Source organism: Oculina patagonica, chromosome 3 (assembly GCF_052425735.1).
Source record: "Oculina patagonica isolate OP01 chromosome 3, crgOcupat, whole genome shotgun sequence".
Classification (NCBI taxonomy): Eukaryota; Metazoa; Cnidaria; class Anthozoa; order Scleractinia; family Oculinidae; genus Oculina; species Oculina patagonica.
Window position 1 is genome coordinate 19,509,693 of NC_135760.1, and position 17,940 is coordinate 19,527,632.

The 17,940-nt window shown below is 39.4% G+C and overlaps 1 protein-coding gene and 1 non-coding gene across 2 annotated transcripts; both read right to left on the reverse strand.

Annotated features, from left to right (window-relative positions):
• Positions 1–827: 827 nt before the first annotated feature.
• LOC144645881 (uncharacterized) lies at positions 828–3,062 on the reverse strand. Its single transcript, XM_078505408.1, has 2 exons — positions 2,753–3,062; positions 828–1,525 (listed from the first exon to the last, which is right to left on the reverse strand). The coding sequence occupies exons 1-2, from the start codon at positions 3,060–3,062 to the stop codon at positions 828–830; spliced, it is 1,008 nt and encodes a 335-aa protein (XP_078361534.1).
• Positions 3,063–17,381: 14,319 nt separating this feature from the next.
• Trnad-guc (transfer RNA aspartic acid (anticodon GUC)) lies at positions 17,382–17,453 on the reverse strand. The gene has a single exon. It is a non-coding gene; the product is annotated as a tRNA-Asp (tRNA).
• Positions 17,454–17,940: the final 487 nt, after the last annotated feature.

A 17,940-nucleotide genomic window follows, 5' to 3' on the forward strand; every position in this document is an offset into this window, starting at 1 on the left:
CTGTCGTGTGGCCCTGTAAATCTCGCCACCCATACGGTTCGGGCGTTTTCCATTAGTCGGAACCGGACCGGCATATTCGAGAACATAATTCCTTTGTTAATCAGATTTGTCCTATCAAAACCGTCGATACATAAATATTATACACTGTTGTGGTGGATTTGTGGAGAATTCTCGTGGAAAAGGGGCCATTTCACATTCAAAACCACCGGACCGCCGGCCAGTTCAGACTTATGGGAAACGCTCTTAGCGTCGCATTGGCAGTTAATGGTTATACTATTCACAGTGAACATGGTTTACGATTTCTCTTCGTTTCAAATTTTAATTTTGAATCACCGGCGCCATTCTTTATCTGTACACAAAAGACCTAGCAGAGTTTACAAGAAAAGAACTGGAAACTACAATTCAGTAAATATAATTTGAAATTGGTGGAATGGAGTTGCGTGATATAATAACTTATTTCATATAAAATTATCAAAATTTTGGCACTTTTATGACAAACGAATTTAAACACTTTATTCTTCTGAAGTTTAAAGACGACAGTACTGTCTACGCGTTTTAAATTCAGTCTTTACGCAAAAAACAAATAAACCTTTAAGATATAATTTTAATATTTTTCAAGAAACATATCCGCCATTTTAGTTGACAGTGTTTTCTCTCAAAGGTTTAATCCTTTACTTCTTAAAAGTTCCATTACATCTACCTTACCTTTAAGTTGAAAATTAAATTTCCTAAAGGTATTATTAACTTTAAGTTGTGATTTGGACCTTTAAGTGCCATTTAATTTCCTTAAAAGATTAGGAAATCTGTCATTTCGTCCTGTGAAAGAGTCAGTCCCAAAGTTCGTCACGTGTCTTTGGTGAGGAATTCCTTTTCATGCCTGCTTTATAAACTCTTTCAAACGATCGACACTTCCATTTTGCAACACTGATCTGTCGCGAGTTGAGTGCCTCGTTATAAACCTGCATGCACGATATACGACCGCGAAAATTACGCTTGTCGCCGATTCGAGCGCCCATTCTCACAGGATAATTAGTCGCCAATGAAATGTTGCCAATATATTTGTTGTCTTCCAGCTTTCCATTTATCCACAAGCTTGCCCGTCCAGAATTCTGATCGTAAACTGCGCCGACAAAATTCCACTTATTGGGTTTGATGTGAGTGCTTTTTATTGCGGGTAAACGTGCCTCTTGCTCGCGGTCAACGAACCGTGCAAACAGCTTTCTGGGTCTCGCCATCCAAAAATTTACACCCCAACCGTCTGTCTTGTAGTTAAAAATTGGACCTGCCTGTTTTGGTAAAACCCACGCCAAGAGGGATATAGAATTTTTCGCGTCTAATTTTCCGTTATTTGGGAACTCGATATAGCTGTCCGGGGCGCCCAGAAATGAGAGAGAATTGCCGCTTTGGTTGAAAGGTCCCGCTGCCGGAGCAACATTGTGTACAACTCCAGGAGTATTTCCACCAATCACATCTTTCGCTTGGTATTTGGCGCTGAGGGGATACAGAGCAACTGGCTTTGGATAAGCTGAAAGAAAAAAGTAGGCATTAGTATTAATTTATAGTCGTTACTTTTTTATTAACTGATCATGTATTGATAGTAAACTTCGGTAAACTCTTGACATTCTCTGTCTTGTATCACTGCTATAAATTTCGCTGAAATCTCAGCCCTCGTGTCAGCCCTGATTTCAGCGAAATTTATAGCAGTGATACAAAGATATACAAATACTTTTTTAATATTTTAACTCCAAAATCGTGCGTTCAAAGAATAACAAAGACTGAGAATGTCAAGAGATTACCGAAGTTTATCTTATTCTTTTATCGCTCCGACAAAAGAACTTTCTGAAGGATTGATAGTAGATCTAGAGAAAAGCAATTAAGCCCCTTTTCACGTTCTCTTTTGTGGTATGATAAGTTGGTGTGTAACATAATACAGACAACACCAGAAACCTAGATTTTATAGCAACGAATTAGAGTGTGTGAGAGAGATTAAGCTTCACTTTCTAACGGCAAACGTCAGAATGCAGCTGATTCTCTTTACATTTTCTCTAATTATTGAAATAATCAATCAGAGAAATAGAAAATAATTGACTTATTCACACTACTCACTTTGACATACAAGCGGCAAACGACAAACGGCAAAATTTGTATTTTTTGAAGTTCGCAGGAAAAACAAACGTGAAGCTTTATCTCTCTAGTACACTTAGTATTTCTATGTATCAAAATCTGACGCCATTTGATTCTCGAGACTTTAAGGTGTGTTCTCGTTTGTGTTCTCGTAGTGAAACAATTTTCATTGGTTGAAAAATGTGCATTGCACATTTATATTAGAGAAGGTCAAATGATTTCAGACCGAAACAAGAACATTGCTCCGGCTACACATGTCTACTTGTGTCCTATTCCGCCTTCCACTCCACTGGTATGAATTTTATTGACCCCTCAAATGCTTTCAGTATACAAACAATTCGAAGTTTGGGGCAGTTACACCTCAGTAAGAAAAATAGTAATTTTTAAGCTCGGTAAATAAAATGAAAAAAAAAGATGTAACTAATTTTCTTTTGTCAGTTAGTTTGCTAAGAATTAAGCTCCCATGCGTGAGACAGTTAAACTTACTTTATGCAAAAGCCGTTTAATGATCTTAGGAAAACCACGATGTTAAGTTTGTGCCCGAACCGGCCTCGGGTCTATGTTGCACTGTCTTGTCATCTGATTTGAACGAGCTATTTGAACGTGAAGTAGGAGCTTTTCGACTTACCACTTATCTTCCTAAGTCTTGAACCGACTTTCAATGCTGCCCCCTTAACCAAAGGCCTTCCTGTGAAAGTCAGTGAGTCGTTTCTTCTCGAACGAGGCGCTTGTTTGGCCGCTGACTTTGCCCTCAGTGACCCTGCCCATTGCTCGAACATCTGTGAATTTGCTCCATTTGTGTAAACTTGCTTGTTGGTGACGTTGGTACTTTTCTCATGTACATGCGAAGAGTGAAGTAGAGACTGTTCAGCGATACGCTCTTCGCTTGTATCGTTCTTAGGTACTTTCACTTTAGATACTCTTTTCCTCCTATTCATGGGATAACCATCCGAGGACTCGGATTTTCCTTTAAAAGTGACCTCTGGAGTATGTTGTTTGACTTCGCGAACCTTTATTTTCCATTTCATCTGGCGTGGCGGTAGTTCCGGTAGCCCTATCTGGTGATTCACGTTGAAGTTTTGCATACCCTGCTGTCTTTGGCGCTTCACTTTCACGAGAGAGCTTTTTTGCTGCACCCGTTGGCCCTCGTCTTATGCCTTCTCCCAGCAAGTTTTTGTCCTCGTTCATTAGATAACTATCTAAGGTTGAAGATTCTCCTTGAGATGACACCGAAGGAGTATCTGGTTTACCACCCTCACTTAAACTCTCCTTTTCATCTAACATTTCTGAAGCTCCCATGCCCCTTCCGGCCTTTCCTTGTCGAGGTACTGCATTAGATGCCGTCTCCATCCCTTCAATGTCACTGCTATTCCTAAAGGGTCTTAAAGCTTCACCAGTTGACCTCATTCTGATATCGCCTCCAGTCATCATTATACCAAGACTTTGTGGACTATTTCCTCTCAGTTTTATTGCCTTTCCACTTGGCAAAAGGGGCATACCATATCCACCTCGACTATCTACTCCATTGCGTTCACTCTCAGTAATACTTGATCCTTCTACATAATCAAGGCCATCAGGGGTCGCGTATGTCCCGAACCCCTCACCAAAGTTTTTTCGATCTAGTTTCTTTTCACGATCTACATAAATATTTTTAGACATAAAATACTGTACGTTAATATGATATCAGTCTATTAGTTGACGATGGCTGCAACGGCTGCTCCCTTTGCTCATCTTATACCTTTATTTAGTTTTATATCATTTTTACATCAACTTTTCAGCGATTATAATTCGATTTTTACACTTTTAGACCAACTATTTTTAAGTTATTAGATTAGTATGATTATTATTAGATTTTTATCTTAGTATTGGTATTTTACACAGTTTTTAATATTATTAATTGTCACTTTTTGTATTTTTTAATCATGTGTACCCAAACTAGTTAGGGAATCTTCCCTAGCTATGCGGTTTTGACACTTCAATTAAGATTTTCATTTCATCCATTCATTCGATTGAATTCTTCCGGCTTTCGTTTTCGATCCGATATGTTACCTTCTTCTTCAAACGCCGTTTCCTCGTCTTCATTAGACCCAAATTGCTGCTCCATTCCTCCTTCACCAATCATTTCCCCTCTAGAATTTTCATCGTCCACCATCTTTTCATTTTGCGGTCCAAAATTCGTGACGTCATCTGCTCTGATAATACCTCCACCTTAAATAATAGAATATGTCATAAGACTGAAAAAGTAGATTTCCTTAAAGGCCCTCTGGAACTACAATAAATGGCCAAACAAGAAAAAAAACACATACCTATTCTTTGGAGTACTCCCCCAGATCCTAGAAAAAAATAATGAATTGATTGAATCGTTAATTTATCTTCACTATCAGAAGGGTCACAAGACAGAATATGTGATCCCTTCCTACACTGATTCCTGAGTTAACGAGCGAACTTAGGAACTATGCATTTGATTATAAAGACGCGCCGTTTTATTGACACCCCAAACTATATATAGCCAAGTTAACTGATATCGTATTATTAGTGTTGTTATGTCTAAGGTACGTGTGAGCAGTGTCATCAATAAAACTGTCCGCCTTAGTTAGTTGTGTAATTGCAGTGGATCAAAAAGTTTTCAATTTTAGTACAGAAATGAGCACGCTTAGTGAAAATCCGCTCTTTAATATAACATCCAACGATAGCTAGCCATGTTAGTATAGGTGTAGAAGTTAAGCGTAACATTTTACTTTTGCAAGTCATCGCCAGGAGTGACAATTAAAACTCGGGTGTGTCCAAACGTTAATAGTGCATGAAACTTATTTTAACTGAATTACTCCTCCTATAACATCCAAAGTTAGTTAGTAAAAGTGTTTAAAAGTTAGTTAGTTTAAAAGTTAGTCTTGGCACAGGAGTGGAAACAACATTTTACTTTTTTGCAAGTCATCGGGATTGACATGATAGAGAGCTTAAGCAAACTACTACGACAACGTGAACAAGAACGTCACCAAACAAAAGAGCAGAACAATTCCTCTACACGTGCGTTTCAAATCCTGGTACATTTCTTGAATTGGCCTTTCTCTTTGAAGCAACATCGTGAAAGCACCAAATTCTGCGTATTTTAGACAATGTGAACGACGACTGCTAAATTTTCATATTTCTATTTGGAGATGAACGCTCTTTCTAGATATTTAGCTGGAGCTAGTTCCTTAACCAGTTGATACACTGAATACATCTGGATAATCGCGAGACTATCGAGTAAAATATAAATTCATTTTTCTCCAGACGTTGTCATTTTTTTACAAGGCGTGGCCGCCGTCATTGCTTAAGCTTCCTTATTATTAAAACCGGAGCGTCCAAGAATTGAACGTGTGCACACACAAGATATGTAGCAGGTATATGCTCTAATAACACGTCCCATCATGGCGCAATGCATGGGTCATGTCGCTGCAAAGTGTTCCTGTTACATTTACTTGGGCGTGTATATGTTGTGAATTTGTCCCTACTACATGTCTTTGCGACAAGTCTCTTCGTATTTCAGCACTTCTAGAATGCTATCGAACTTACTCGTGCAAACCTTGTCTTTGATCTTCTCAACTAAAGATGAATGCAAATGCGAAAAGTCTGATGTAAAGACGTGATCGTGATCAGGATCGGTTGCCATGGCATTCAGTTGATTGACGTCATATTCTCTCCCAACACCTAAGCTCAAAACTGTTACACCCATATCTCGCAATCTCTTTGAAGGTTGGTCAACATCATCCTTTAAGATTTGATAAGAAATTATATTAGAATAACAAGACAGCTGTAGGTACGTATAATTGGCATGGGTCATATGTCCAGTACGAAATGTTTTGAGTAGATTATGAATCTTAAAAAGGGAACTGCAATTTATGTTTTTATCATTTCGAGAAATATTCTTACTAGGGTCATTATTTACAAACGTCCCCTTACTCTGTATAATTTATCCCATGCTTTTATAGCACATTTGTGGAGTGTTCACTATTCGAAATTATAGTATACAGTCAACTCTCTCTAAGACGAACACCGTCGGGCACGGCTTTAATTGTCCGTCTTAGTGAGGAGTCCGTCTTTTAGGGAGTTCAGCAACGGTAAAATGACTGAAAAACGGTAGGGACGGGAAAAAACACCCAGGTGTCCGTCTAACAGATGTGTCCGTCTTAAGATGGTGTCCGTTAGGAGAGATTTGACTGTGTGCTAGTTTAGTATAAAAAGCTGTTCTTATATCTTAGTTATTAAATTTCTTTATTTGTTTAATCAGCCGATAGAGTTCCGCTTAGCGTCCCTCTATTCTGTTTGCAGCGATGAGTGTGTGTGTGTTTTTTTTTTCTCTTTTTTCTGATCATGAGCTCCTGTTCCCTTTCCATCTGCAGCTGAGGGCTCACTTCTTCTCATGACGTATTGTAGTTTGGGCTGTTTAGGAATGAAAGGAGCCGGTTGCAATATGCCAAAAAAAGTCGTTTAAAGAGTTCTTCTTACATAAGTAATATTTGCGCCGTTTATATCGATTTTATCGATTTTTCACTTTTAAAAACTGCCTGTGACTAGGCCTTTCTGATTATTGTTTTTTTTGGTTTTTTGGTTTTTTTTTTTTTTTTTTTTTTTTTTTTTTTTTTTTTTTAATTTTTTTTTTTTTTTTTTTTTTTTTTTTTTTTTTTTTTTTTTTTTTTTTTTTTTTTTTTTTTTTTTTTTTTTTTTTTTAATTTTTTTTTTTTTTTTTTTTTTTTTTTTTTTTTTTTTTTTTTTTTTTTAATTTTTTTTTTTTTTTTTTTTTTTTTTTTTTTTTTAAAAAATTTTTAATAATAAAAACCTGTGACGCACTATCAGTCACGACCAACAATATCCTTGGTACTCCTTGCCTCGCGCTCGCGTCAAACAGTTGGGTCCGCACCGCGTCAAGACCTTTTCCAATGAAAGTACCCCTTTGCGGGTGTTTTATGTTATCAATTGCTTTCAACATCGTCCAGATATTGAAATATTTCTCGAATCCAAATACGGTTTTTGCGTCTCGAGCGAAGACGACAATTCCCACGTGTGTTCCTTCTTTGGCGATATTAAATCCACTAACAAGTTGCTTGATAAACTGTAGAGATCTCTGATAGTTTCGCACAGCAAGTTGCTTGCTAAACTGTACGGATATCCGATATCTTCGGTCAGCAAAATTTTCTACGCTCTGAGATGCGTCGATGAGGATGGCGAGATCCAATTTAGCTCTACACACTGCAAGATAATTTAATTAGGAGTGTATTGATCAGCCTCTTTTAACTTGTACTCTCTGGGTTCTATATTATATTCTTTTCTGGCTCGAAAGGAGAAAGACTAAAACAGAATAGTGGATTTGCATTGAAGTTTGCCTATTAAGCCAGGCCTAAGATGCATAGCTTCATAGAACTTTACTATATTGAAATGCAAAACAAGCTACAAAAGCTACAAAATAGAGCAGCCCGTGTTTTGACATTCTCATACTTTGACGCGCACGCTGGTGATTTATTTGACATTCTTGGATGGAAAAATCTAGCACGCCAGCATCAAAATCAAAGAGCCACGATGGGCCTCTGCACGGGTTGGCTCCAGACTCTCTTTTCTTCCAATTTGAAAAACGAGAAACTGCGTCCAACCTAAGGGACTCTAAGAACAAACTCAATGTTTACTACCGCGCACTAACTATTACAAAAATAGCTTTTTCTATAGCGGCGCAATCTTATGGAACAGCCTTCCTTCCAACGTAAGACAAGCAGAGTCCCTTGGGCAATTTAAAGGTCTATTAAAACAAGTACTCTAAGGCACGGCATTCGTGGAAAATAGCCTTTCTTAATAATAGCTTATCATCTTAGAGCTAAAGTATTTATGTAAATTAGGATTATAGTATTTTTAAAGCTGATGAATTATCCGTGTGACATACCTACCTTACCCACCTACTTTGCATGGCAGGTAAAATAATTATAAGACATATTTTGTACTTACCTGTAGGAGCTGGATTTCCGGGCAAGGAGTCATAAGCGTAAAACAAAAAACATATATCAGTTTTAATCAGATTAGTTGATCAGTTTTTTTAATCATTTGCACTTAAAGTTAATAATTTAAATCTGGAAATATGCGCGTTTTCTAAATTAATTGTTACGAACGTTCAAAATTTCACATAGTAAAAAAAAGACGCTTGATGCTCTTGTTCCAAGATGCAGATTTAAAAAAAAGTTTTTTATGCATTTCTAATGCCCGAGTACAATAGAGCAGTTTTCAACTGAGTTTTGTAAAACCAAAACCAAAGTAATCACTCTGGCCAATCACAAAGGACACAGACAATCCAGTGAACCAATCAAAACTCGAAGCAAATACATGTAGCTGGTGCGAAGCGCGGGAAAACGTGCGCGAGCGAGTCACGATTGGTTTTGGTTTTACTCCTGATTGGCTGAGAAAGTGGCGCGAGATTTTTAAGCCAATCACTAAGCGTAGTAATGCAAAACCAAAGCAAACGCAATTTACTTTCGATACTTAAGTGAAAAACGCTCTATTTGTGGTGAATTACTACTTACGTGGTGCTCGTATTATTCCACCGGAACCTAAACGCAAGAAAAAATTCTATAAATATCTCGGAGTGTTGCTGGGTTGCATATACGTAGAAGACAGAGAGACAGACAGACAGACTGAGGCAGACACGTAGACTGGCAGACAATTTAGACACACAGACAGACAAAACAAAGCCGTGAAAAATTTAAACTGATTTCGGAAATTCATCTTTGCTTAGTTATTGGAATTTAGTGCTTTTAATGTTTATTTGTGAGCCGTAAACCAAGTGCTGACGGTCCGCAAAAAAACTTTCATTGTGAGAGAAAGGAGTCGATTAAACGCTTTTATTATATGGCTACAATAGTACGCGCGCTCTGATTGGCTGCTGAGCGGGCATTATTTTCTTGTAATGACCGGGCATTATGAAAAATTTTCTCGGCTCGGCGGTTTTTTGAGTTGTGAGTAAAAGCTACTAGCGCAATTGCGAGAACGACAATAAATACCGACAAAATGTAACTATCTTTTCAACAACTGAAAGAAAAATATTAGCATACCGATACTTCTTTAGTATGAGCGACGAAGAGAGCCACAGAGAGCGAGAGCGAGTTTCACCTTGGTGTTTTTTAGATATTTCAGTTTAGAATACCGCTAAAAGGACATATAATAAATAACTTATTAACCTCGTCCGTTCGGTCATTACAGGGCATTCTCATACCTCGGCCTTGATGTATTGACCTCGCTATCGCTCGGTCAATACATCAAGGCCTCTGTCTGAGATTCCCCTGTAATGACCTCACTCTCGATTAATAAGAAGTATTTCACTGAATTACTTATACACATATTAGGTAGACTGTAACAACAAAGAACATAAAGGTAATTTACCCCTGCATACTCTATATTTAATCGATGTAGCAAGCGCATCAAGGTCATTGAAGTCAACTTTATACACGTGTTTTGAATCTGGGTCTGTAGCCATTACTCTCAGCTGCTGAATGTCGTAGTTACCAACTCCAACGCTAAATATGGTCACGCCTGAATCTCGGAGTCTTTGCGCAGCTGCGGCAATTGGGTCTTGCGAGCCCCCTCTAGTGAAAATAATCAGCATTTTGGGAAGCCCGTGTCGATCACTTTCGTGGTAAAGCTTGTTTCTTGCAAAATCCAAAGCGACTCCAATGTTCCTGCGACCTCCAGGGTATCTGATTCCAGCAATTGCTTCAAGGACGCTGCTTCTATCATAATGATGCTTATTGAGACCTGAAACGACCTAAAGGAAAAGCATTTTGTGGTTGATAATACAATGAATGACAAAACACTTCTTAATATTGGCGGGAAATTCATTTTAGGACCCTTTTGGTTTTGCAGGTGACTTCCAATATGGAGTCGAAAACGATGGCCTTTGAGGAAACATGAACAGATAAAAACACATTTAAGTGGGAAAGCTCATTTATGGAGATATTTTGTTCATACGTGTGGCATGTGATGATGTGAATTCGAGGGAAAACATGTCAATCCATCAAGCCTCGGAAAGAAGTTCACAATTCAGGTATGTCCAGTTAATTTGGTCGCCTATTCAGAACACATAATATGTTATTATTTTTCTCGACAGGTTATCGTGAAATTATAGGATACAACTAATTTCACATGCATTTTGTCAATATTCGTTTAATCTCAGGCTCTAGTCTAAAAGCTCGAGAAATAAATAGTATTGTGACAAAAGGCGATTAAACTCCACCTCATGATTAGATTACTCACTCTAGTATTTGTACTTTAAAATAAAATGCAAATTTACGTAAAAGTCGACTAAAAGAAGGCAAATGCATTACTTTTACCACTAAAGAAACATGTGAAACCAAAAGAATTCGTTTACTGGATTCATTTAAAATGTCGTGCATCTAAAGCAGAGTGCAGAGATTAATATTACCAGTATCAAGAACAATATTAAGGAATGGCTTATACAAACCCTGGGACCAGTGGAAAAAACAATAACTCCAACATGTACACCATATGTGGAGACTTCGAAGCCGCTAGCAATTTTCTTGACAACGCTCAGCGTCCGCCTGAAATTTTCTAACCCGGATTTGTCTATACTTCCAGACCCGTCGATCAGAAAGGCCAACTCGACCTTGGCTGCGCAAACTAGCAAATATAAAACATTAAAAGAAATTAACAAAAGTCATTGACATCACTCTCATAGAATAGAGACACTAGAGCTTCAGTTCTTTTAACAAAATCGGATCCACTTTTGAGTTTGCAAAACATGCATAGGACTTAGGATTCTTTACAGAGTCCAGTTATTTTACCACTCTTCTGGCTTTTTTTTAGCTCGGTGGTATATATCAAGAAGAGTCGAGAGACCAAAATCGACAAAATTTGAGTGCTCCCGATCTCATTAGGGCCGTTGTCAACACGTACGTCGTTGACAATCAAAAGTTACAATTTTTGTTGATTTTTGAAATCTAGACATGAAATACAAATTACAGTTCTTGTACAAACAAATACCTATCCAATCAGAACCCTGCTAGTTTATATGATAAATGTTCAAATTCGACACTTTCAGACAATCGTAACACTTGAGGCAAGTTTTTAATATCTACCAGTCTTTTCATGAGTCTGCGACCAAGGTGTTTTAGATAAGAAGAAGCTCCGTATATGTGAAAACCAAATGCCAAAAAAGTTCTTGAGTCTGGGAAGTAAAACCTGGATGAAGGGCGAGTATTTAACTATGTATTCTTACCAGCGACCCCCCTCCCCCCTCCCCCCCCCCCCAGTGACCACAACTAGATATTTTTTAGATGCTCACCTGAAGACTGATGCGGTGATGATGGTAGAAACATTAGGCGTGGAGACTGGGAAGGAGGCGTTGCTGTTGGAATCGCAGTAGTAGGTGTTGTAGTTCCAGGTGGTGCCTGCGTGACTAAAATTGATGGTCAGTGAGAATCAACGGATTTATTGGTTGCAAAAAAATAATACTGCTTAACGTTAGGGACATTCACCTAAAGTCTACTACGAAATCATTTTCCATTATTAGAAAGACTTAAAATATAGACTTAGGTCGTTTTAGAGCGCGTTTGGAGCTCTTTATCTCAATGATATGTGATGTCCGTTTGCAGTAACACTATCATACACACTGTTTAATGGATCAAACAGCATTCAACAGCTGAGTGAAGATTTAAGCACAGACGAAAGCGCGTCCCGCAATACGTTCCAAGAGGTTTCAGTTTGCGGACGCAAAAAGAAGTTCTTGCAAGCGCGTCTTTATAACTGGGCTGTACTGTATTTATACTCCAGGTTAGGAAGAAGCTAAGCACTGTGATAATAAACTGTGTTGGCCAAGAACATAAAGCGGATCTTGCTATCAGACCCCAAGTGCTAACCATCAAGTCCTTGCGCCTAAAAGTCAATCCTAGGTCAAACCTTTCGATCTGACTGCATGTTAAAAGTGAACAAGGAAGTTAATCTATTGTGAGTTGTTATATAATAGGTATTGTTCAGATTGTTAGGACTGCGCATGTGCAGTTACACGTGTTATTCGGATGTTCAGATTAAAGAGAATTGAGTTGCGTTTACTCAGTGTTTACTTCTGTTCTCGATAATTTATCCGTTTACAACATCTGGCGACGAGGATGGGATCCTCCAGTGATGTGTTGCTGTCTCCATGGCGATTTTGAAAATTACGAAGTTCTTCTGTGCGTTTAATTTCTGTTGTCCGTGCACGTGGTTGCTTGCCTTCTTGCTTTTTGTTCGGCCGCCATTATGGCTTCCCCGCTAGTTGGTTCCATTGGGGAGTTCGATACTTCTACGGAGACTTTTACGGCTTATCATGAAAGACTTGATCAGTATTTCGTTGCGAATAGTATTGGCCATAACGCTCCTGATGCCTCCACAGCTGATAAAGCAGCTGCGAACAAGAAGAAGGTTGCAGTGATGATTTCAGTTATCGGCAAGAAGACATACGGAACACTTCGAGATTTATGCAGTCCAGCAAATCCAAAGGACAAGACATTCGAGCAGTTATGTGAATTACTTGAGCTACATTTCAAACCTAAACGATTAGAAGTTGCACATCGTACCGATTTCACCGTTGTTTTCAAGAAGAGAATGAAACTGTTTCCGTGTACAGTGCTCGTTTACGACATCTTGCTTCCAGTTGTAATTTTGGTGCGTTCTTAAATCGTTCGCTTCGCGACCAGTTTGTTTGTGGGATTCGCAATCCGGCCACTCGTAAAAAGCTTTTAAGTGAAGATCGCACCTTCCAACAAGCGATGCAAGTGGCAATTGCTGATGAGATAGCAGCGAAAGAATCCATGCAAGTGCAGCAGCAATTGTCTCAACCAGTACATGCAGTCGCCAAGGACCCACCTGCCCTTCCTTCGCGCCGAAGTTCAAGTACACCTCCAGTCTTACCACCAGCTGGTCGTCAAGGGTCATTTCCTAAATCGCCTCGACGGTCTACCTCCTACACTTGTTTCTCATGTGGTAATTCTGACCATACAAGGTCTAAATGCAGATTCAGAAATGCTGTGTTTCACAACTGCAATGGAACTGGACATATTGCTCGCGTTTGTCAGAAAAGTGGAGTGAATAACATGTGTGTCGAAGAAGGGTTTCCCGAAGAACAGGTACCTGAAGAAGAAGAGTTGTATGTTGTGTATGATGTTAATGCTATGTCCAAGTCTGAAATTTCTGTGCCATTGAAGATTGAGAACAATGATTGTTTAATGCAGTTAGACACTGGGTGTGCTTTGTCTCTTGCACCACTTAGTTTCATAAAAGAAGTTTGTCCTGATGTTACTCTGAAACCAACCAATGTGGTTTTGTCAACCTACACAGGTGAAACTGTGCATCCCTTAGGGGAAGCATCTGTGAATGTTGAGTATTCGGGATCACAGTACTCATTGCCCTTGCTTATTGTACGAGAAGGATCATGTGCTTTGTTTGGTCGGAATTGGCTCATGGATGTCAATTTAGATTGGAAAAACCTGCCAGGGTTGAATCACATTGGCCCCTTACCCTCACCCACTTCATCAGTGCCAGGTTCGACAGGTAACCAGACTTTGGACTCTGTCCTTGAACAATACAGTGAATTATTTCAGACCCGACTTGGATGCTACACGGGCACGGCTGTTGTATTAAATGAAAGTAAAGAGGCTAAATTCCACAAAGCTAGACCAGTTCCTTACGCCCCGCAGTCAAAAGTGGAGAGCACATTGCTTAACATGGAAAAGGATGGAGTTATTGAAAGAGTTACTTCTGCTGTCAGTGCAGCCCCTATCGTGGTGGTTGGAAAGAAAGAGAGTGAAGAAGTGCGTGTATGCGGAGATTTTAGTGTAACATACAATACATGTGCTAATGTAGAAACTTATCCTATGCCTCAGATTGAGGACATGCATTCAGCCTTGAGGGGACGCACCGTGTTTAGTGTCTTGGATATGAAACAAGCTTACCACCAGATACCCATTGCAAAGGAATCACAGCCTTATCTCACTATCAAGACTCACATTGGACTATTTGCATTTAAGAGGTTGCCAAATGGTATACATTCGGGTCCAGCCATTTTTCAGAGAATTATGGGCAACTTACTGTCTGACATTCCGAAGGCAGTGAGTCGACTTGATGACATTCTGGTGGCAGGAACAGATCAAGAAGACCATCTCCACACTCTTTCTTTGGTTTTGGATCGACTTCTTAATGCTGGCTTCCGACTGAACAAGGCAAAGTGCAAATTCCTCCAGGCGTCAGTGGTTTATCTTGGTCACAAGATAGATGGTGAGGGCTTACATCCCACTGAAGACAAACTTACAGCCATTCGTGACGCCCCAAGACCTAAAGATGTTGCTGCCTTGAAGTCCTTTCTGGGACTTATATTCTATTCACGATTCATGCCACATCACTCCACAGTCCTGGCACCCTTACACAACCTATTGAAGAAGAATACACCCTGGAAATGGTCTAAAGTTAAAGAAGATGCATTTGTTGCCGCTATGCAGCTGATTCTTAGCTCAAAAACGTTGGTACATTATGATGAAACACTTCCCATTTTTCTATCATGTGATGCTTCATCGTATGGTGCTGGAGCAGTTCTGTCTCATCAGATAGATGGACAATTTCGGCCTGTTGCCTTCGCCTCTTGTACCCTGACACGAGCCCAACAAAACTACTCCCAGTTAGAAAAGGAGGCATTCAGCATCATTTTTGGATTAAAGCGATTTCGTCAGTACTTGTATGGTCGCTCCTTCACAATTTTAACAGATCATCGCCCTCGATCTGCTCACCCTCTTTGGACCACAGCAGCCAGTTCCTGCTCATGCAGCAGCTCGACTTCAAAGATGGGCCCTCATCCTGGCATCGTACAATTACAAAATTGAGTACCGCAGCACTACAGCGCATGCTGATGCAGACAGCATGTCACGTCTTCCTTTGCCACAAACATGGTCACCCAAATGTGAAAATGTCGAGTGCTTCTTCTTAGAACCTGAAGTTGTAACCAATGTGACCAGTCAGATGATCAAAAGAGAAACCCAGGTTGACCCCGTCTTATCCAAAGTGTACAGTTATGTCATCAGTGGATGGCCAAGTGTAGTAGATCCGACATTAGTACCGTTCAAGAATAAACGAGATGAACTGACAACCCAACAAGGCTGTGTGTTGTGGGGTACTCGGGTTGTTGTACCACCTTCCCTTCAAGAGAAAGTATTGCATGAACTTCATGAAACACATCCAGGAATTTCCAGAATGAAAGCACTATCAAGGTCATATGTATTGTTCAGATTGTTAGGACTGCGCATGTGCAGTTACACGTGTTATTCGGATGTTCAGATTAAAGAGAATTGAGTTGCGTTTACTCAGTGTTTACTTCTGTTCTCGATAATTTATCCGTTTACAACATGAGTAAATTACATTCTGATATAGATGTTACCTGTTTGATTGAAACCTGTAAAAAGAAAATTGCACTAACCGTTAAAAAATAGTGAAACATGTTTGTGAATGCAAATTGTTAAACGAGATCGCCTGTGAATAGTTAATTCACGTTCTCTAGCTAATGATTAGACTGTTCACAGTCCCCTATTTTTCCATGAAGTCGTAGAGATCGATCGCTGGAGAGAATGCAAAACCCCGTGGCTATAAGCACCCCGCTTTCCTACCCACGGGGTTTTGGACTCTCTCCGTTTTTCGCTCGCGTTTAAGAACCAAGATGGCGACCGTCGAACTCAACGATCGATCTTTACGACTTCACGGAAAAATAATAGGGCATTGGGAACAGTCTATCCAATGAAAAAAGCGCTGATTTCCTACAAACCTGGACAAATTTGTACTTCGCATGGGCGAGTTTCAAAAGTAGTAGGGCACCCCTGTGGCAGCATCGGGGCACTGTCTTCAGAAGTGAAGCATGTGCGATTGCGTACTTGCACCACACTTTGGCTGGCATCTTGGCAGGTCTGTGGACATGGTGACCAGGAAGACCAAGGATTGTAACTGGCATTGACAATCGGCTTTCCGTTGTTTCCAAGAAAACTATTGAAAAGATAGATAATATTTACGATGTAAACATAATATAATCTAAACATTGAAAAAGAAAGCAAAAACTAACAAAAAATACAGACGTTTCGGTGTCTTCACAATGTAAATTGAAATTTTCGCTCGATTGGCTAATCTGGATGAATAGATGGACTGCTAAATCAATGAACTAAAAATTGCGCGCAAACGTTTTCTTAGTTTGTAATTTTAAACAATCGCACGGTCGATCAACGTTATAATATGAAATATGCGCTTCGAAAATTATCTGCTTTTAGCAGCTTGACCACTTTTTTAACAATCAGGGAGCCCAGCCACAACATGCCCACCTGTAAACTTCATTGCTCCACGGTCCTCCTTCGCCATCTCCTAAAAAAATGTGAAAGTAATGTTTAGTTTTAAAGGGCCTTATTATTAAAAATGGAAATGCAATGGAGTTATTCAGTGATAATGAAACTTTTAAGTAATGTTACAAATTCATGACGAGTATCTTGAAGGACTAAATATGTGGAAGAAATAGGCAAATAACAGTGCACCAAGTTCAGTTCTTTAAAGTGATAGTGTGCTTTGGTTTAACACAATTTATGTCAACTTGAAACGCAACGCCATTGTTGCAAGACATGTACAATAGAAGAAAACGCGCGTACGGGAGCCACACCCCAACTGTCGCTGATCGTGTAACGAAACCTTACGTTTAGAGTTATACCATAAAAGTTTAACAACAGGTCCTCTTAATGGTCCTCGCAATGCTTCAACAATTTTCACAAGACTTACCGCAGCAAGCTGTGCTAGGCCCGTACTTCCTAAACGTCTTCTCAGAATCTTTTCCGCCAAAGCACTGTCCGCCATTTTGCAAAGCAAACATTACAAGACTCATATCAAATGCTGCATTAGCACATTTCATCAATGCGTTCACCCGGGATTTGTAATCTGGGTCCTTTAGCAAGCGATGTTTTCCTTCCAATATCTCTATCGCGCGATCTGGATTGTCCCTCCAGCACCCAATGCTCTTGAAAGCTGTGTTATAATGAGGAAATTTTCAAGTGGTGATTAAAGAAAACGTTTGCTTCTAAATATAGAGTACATTATCGCTCTAACACGAGAAAAAACTGTAAGCTGAAAAGTGGTAACTGGCAAATAAACACAACCGACGAAAAACTTAGTATCAACAATAATAGAATCTATAGCTGTGCGGCGAAAAAAGGGGTGTTGACGTCAGCAAAAAAATTCTCCCCGGCGGGGAATGGAACCCCGGTCTCCCGCGTGACAGGCGGGGATACTCACCACTATACTACCGAGGACACTCTGTGAGTTTTACACCAAAATAATAAAAACAGAAGCTTATCGTTGTCACAGTACGTTTGAAACTTCGCCTTACCGAAAGCTATGGACTATGGAAATGCCAGTTATATTGTAAATCATCCGCTAACCTCAATTTGATTTTAAATTCCCGTTCCTGTTAGTAACATATTAGCTTAGCACACGACCTCACAAGCTTTCGCTTAAGACCTGATCGTGTATAAATAAAGATGATGATGATGATGATGATGATGATGATGATGATGATGATGATGATGGGGCAGTACCATAATATAATGGTAGAAAAATTTACAAAAAATAAGTTTCTTAAAAATTGCCATTCAATAATTACAATAGACAAAAGTCGAGGTAATTATAACGCCGTCTGTTCCTGACTGACACAAGCTGCACAGCATTTTGTTTAGATCCTATTGCACTAGAAGCTAGCCGAGGCCAATACTGAAGATAGGAAGCAGTAATGTACCAAGT

What these genes read in the sequence shown, in the direction of transcription:
- LOC144645881 (XM_078505408.1), bottom strand. Translation starts at nt 3,062, where the DNA reads ATGAATAGGAGGAAAAGAGTATCTAAAGTGAAAGTACCTAAGAACGAT. An exon ending in AAGACTTAGGAAGATAAGTG is followed by an intron (nt 1,526 to 2,752) that starts GTAAGTCGAAAA and finishes TTTTTCTTTCAG; the next exon opens with CTTATCCAAAGCCAGTTGCT.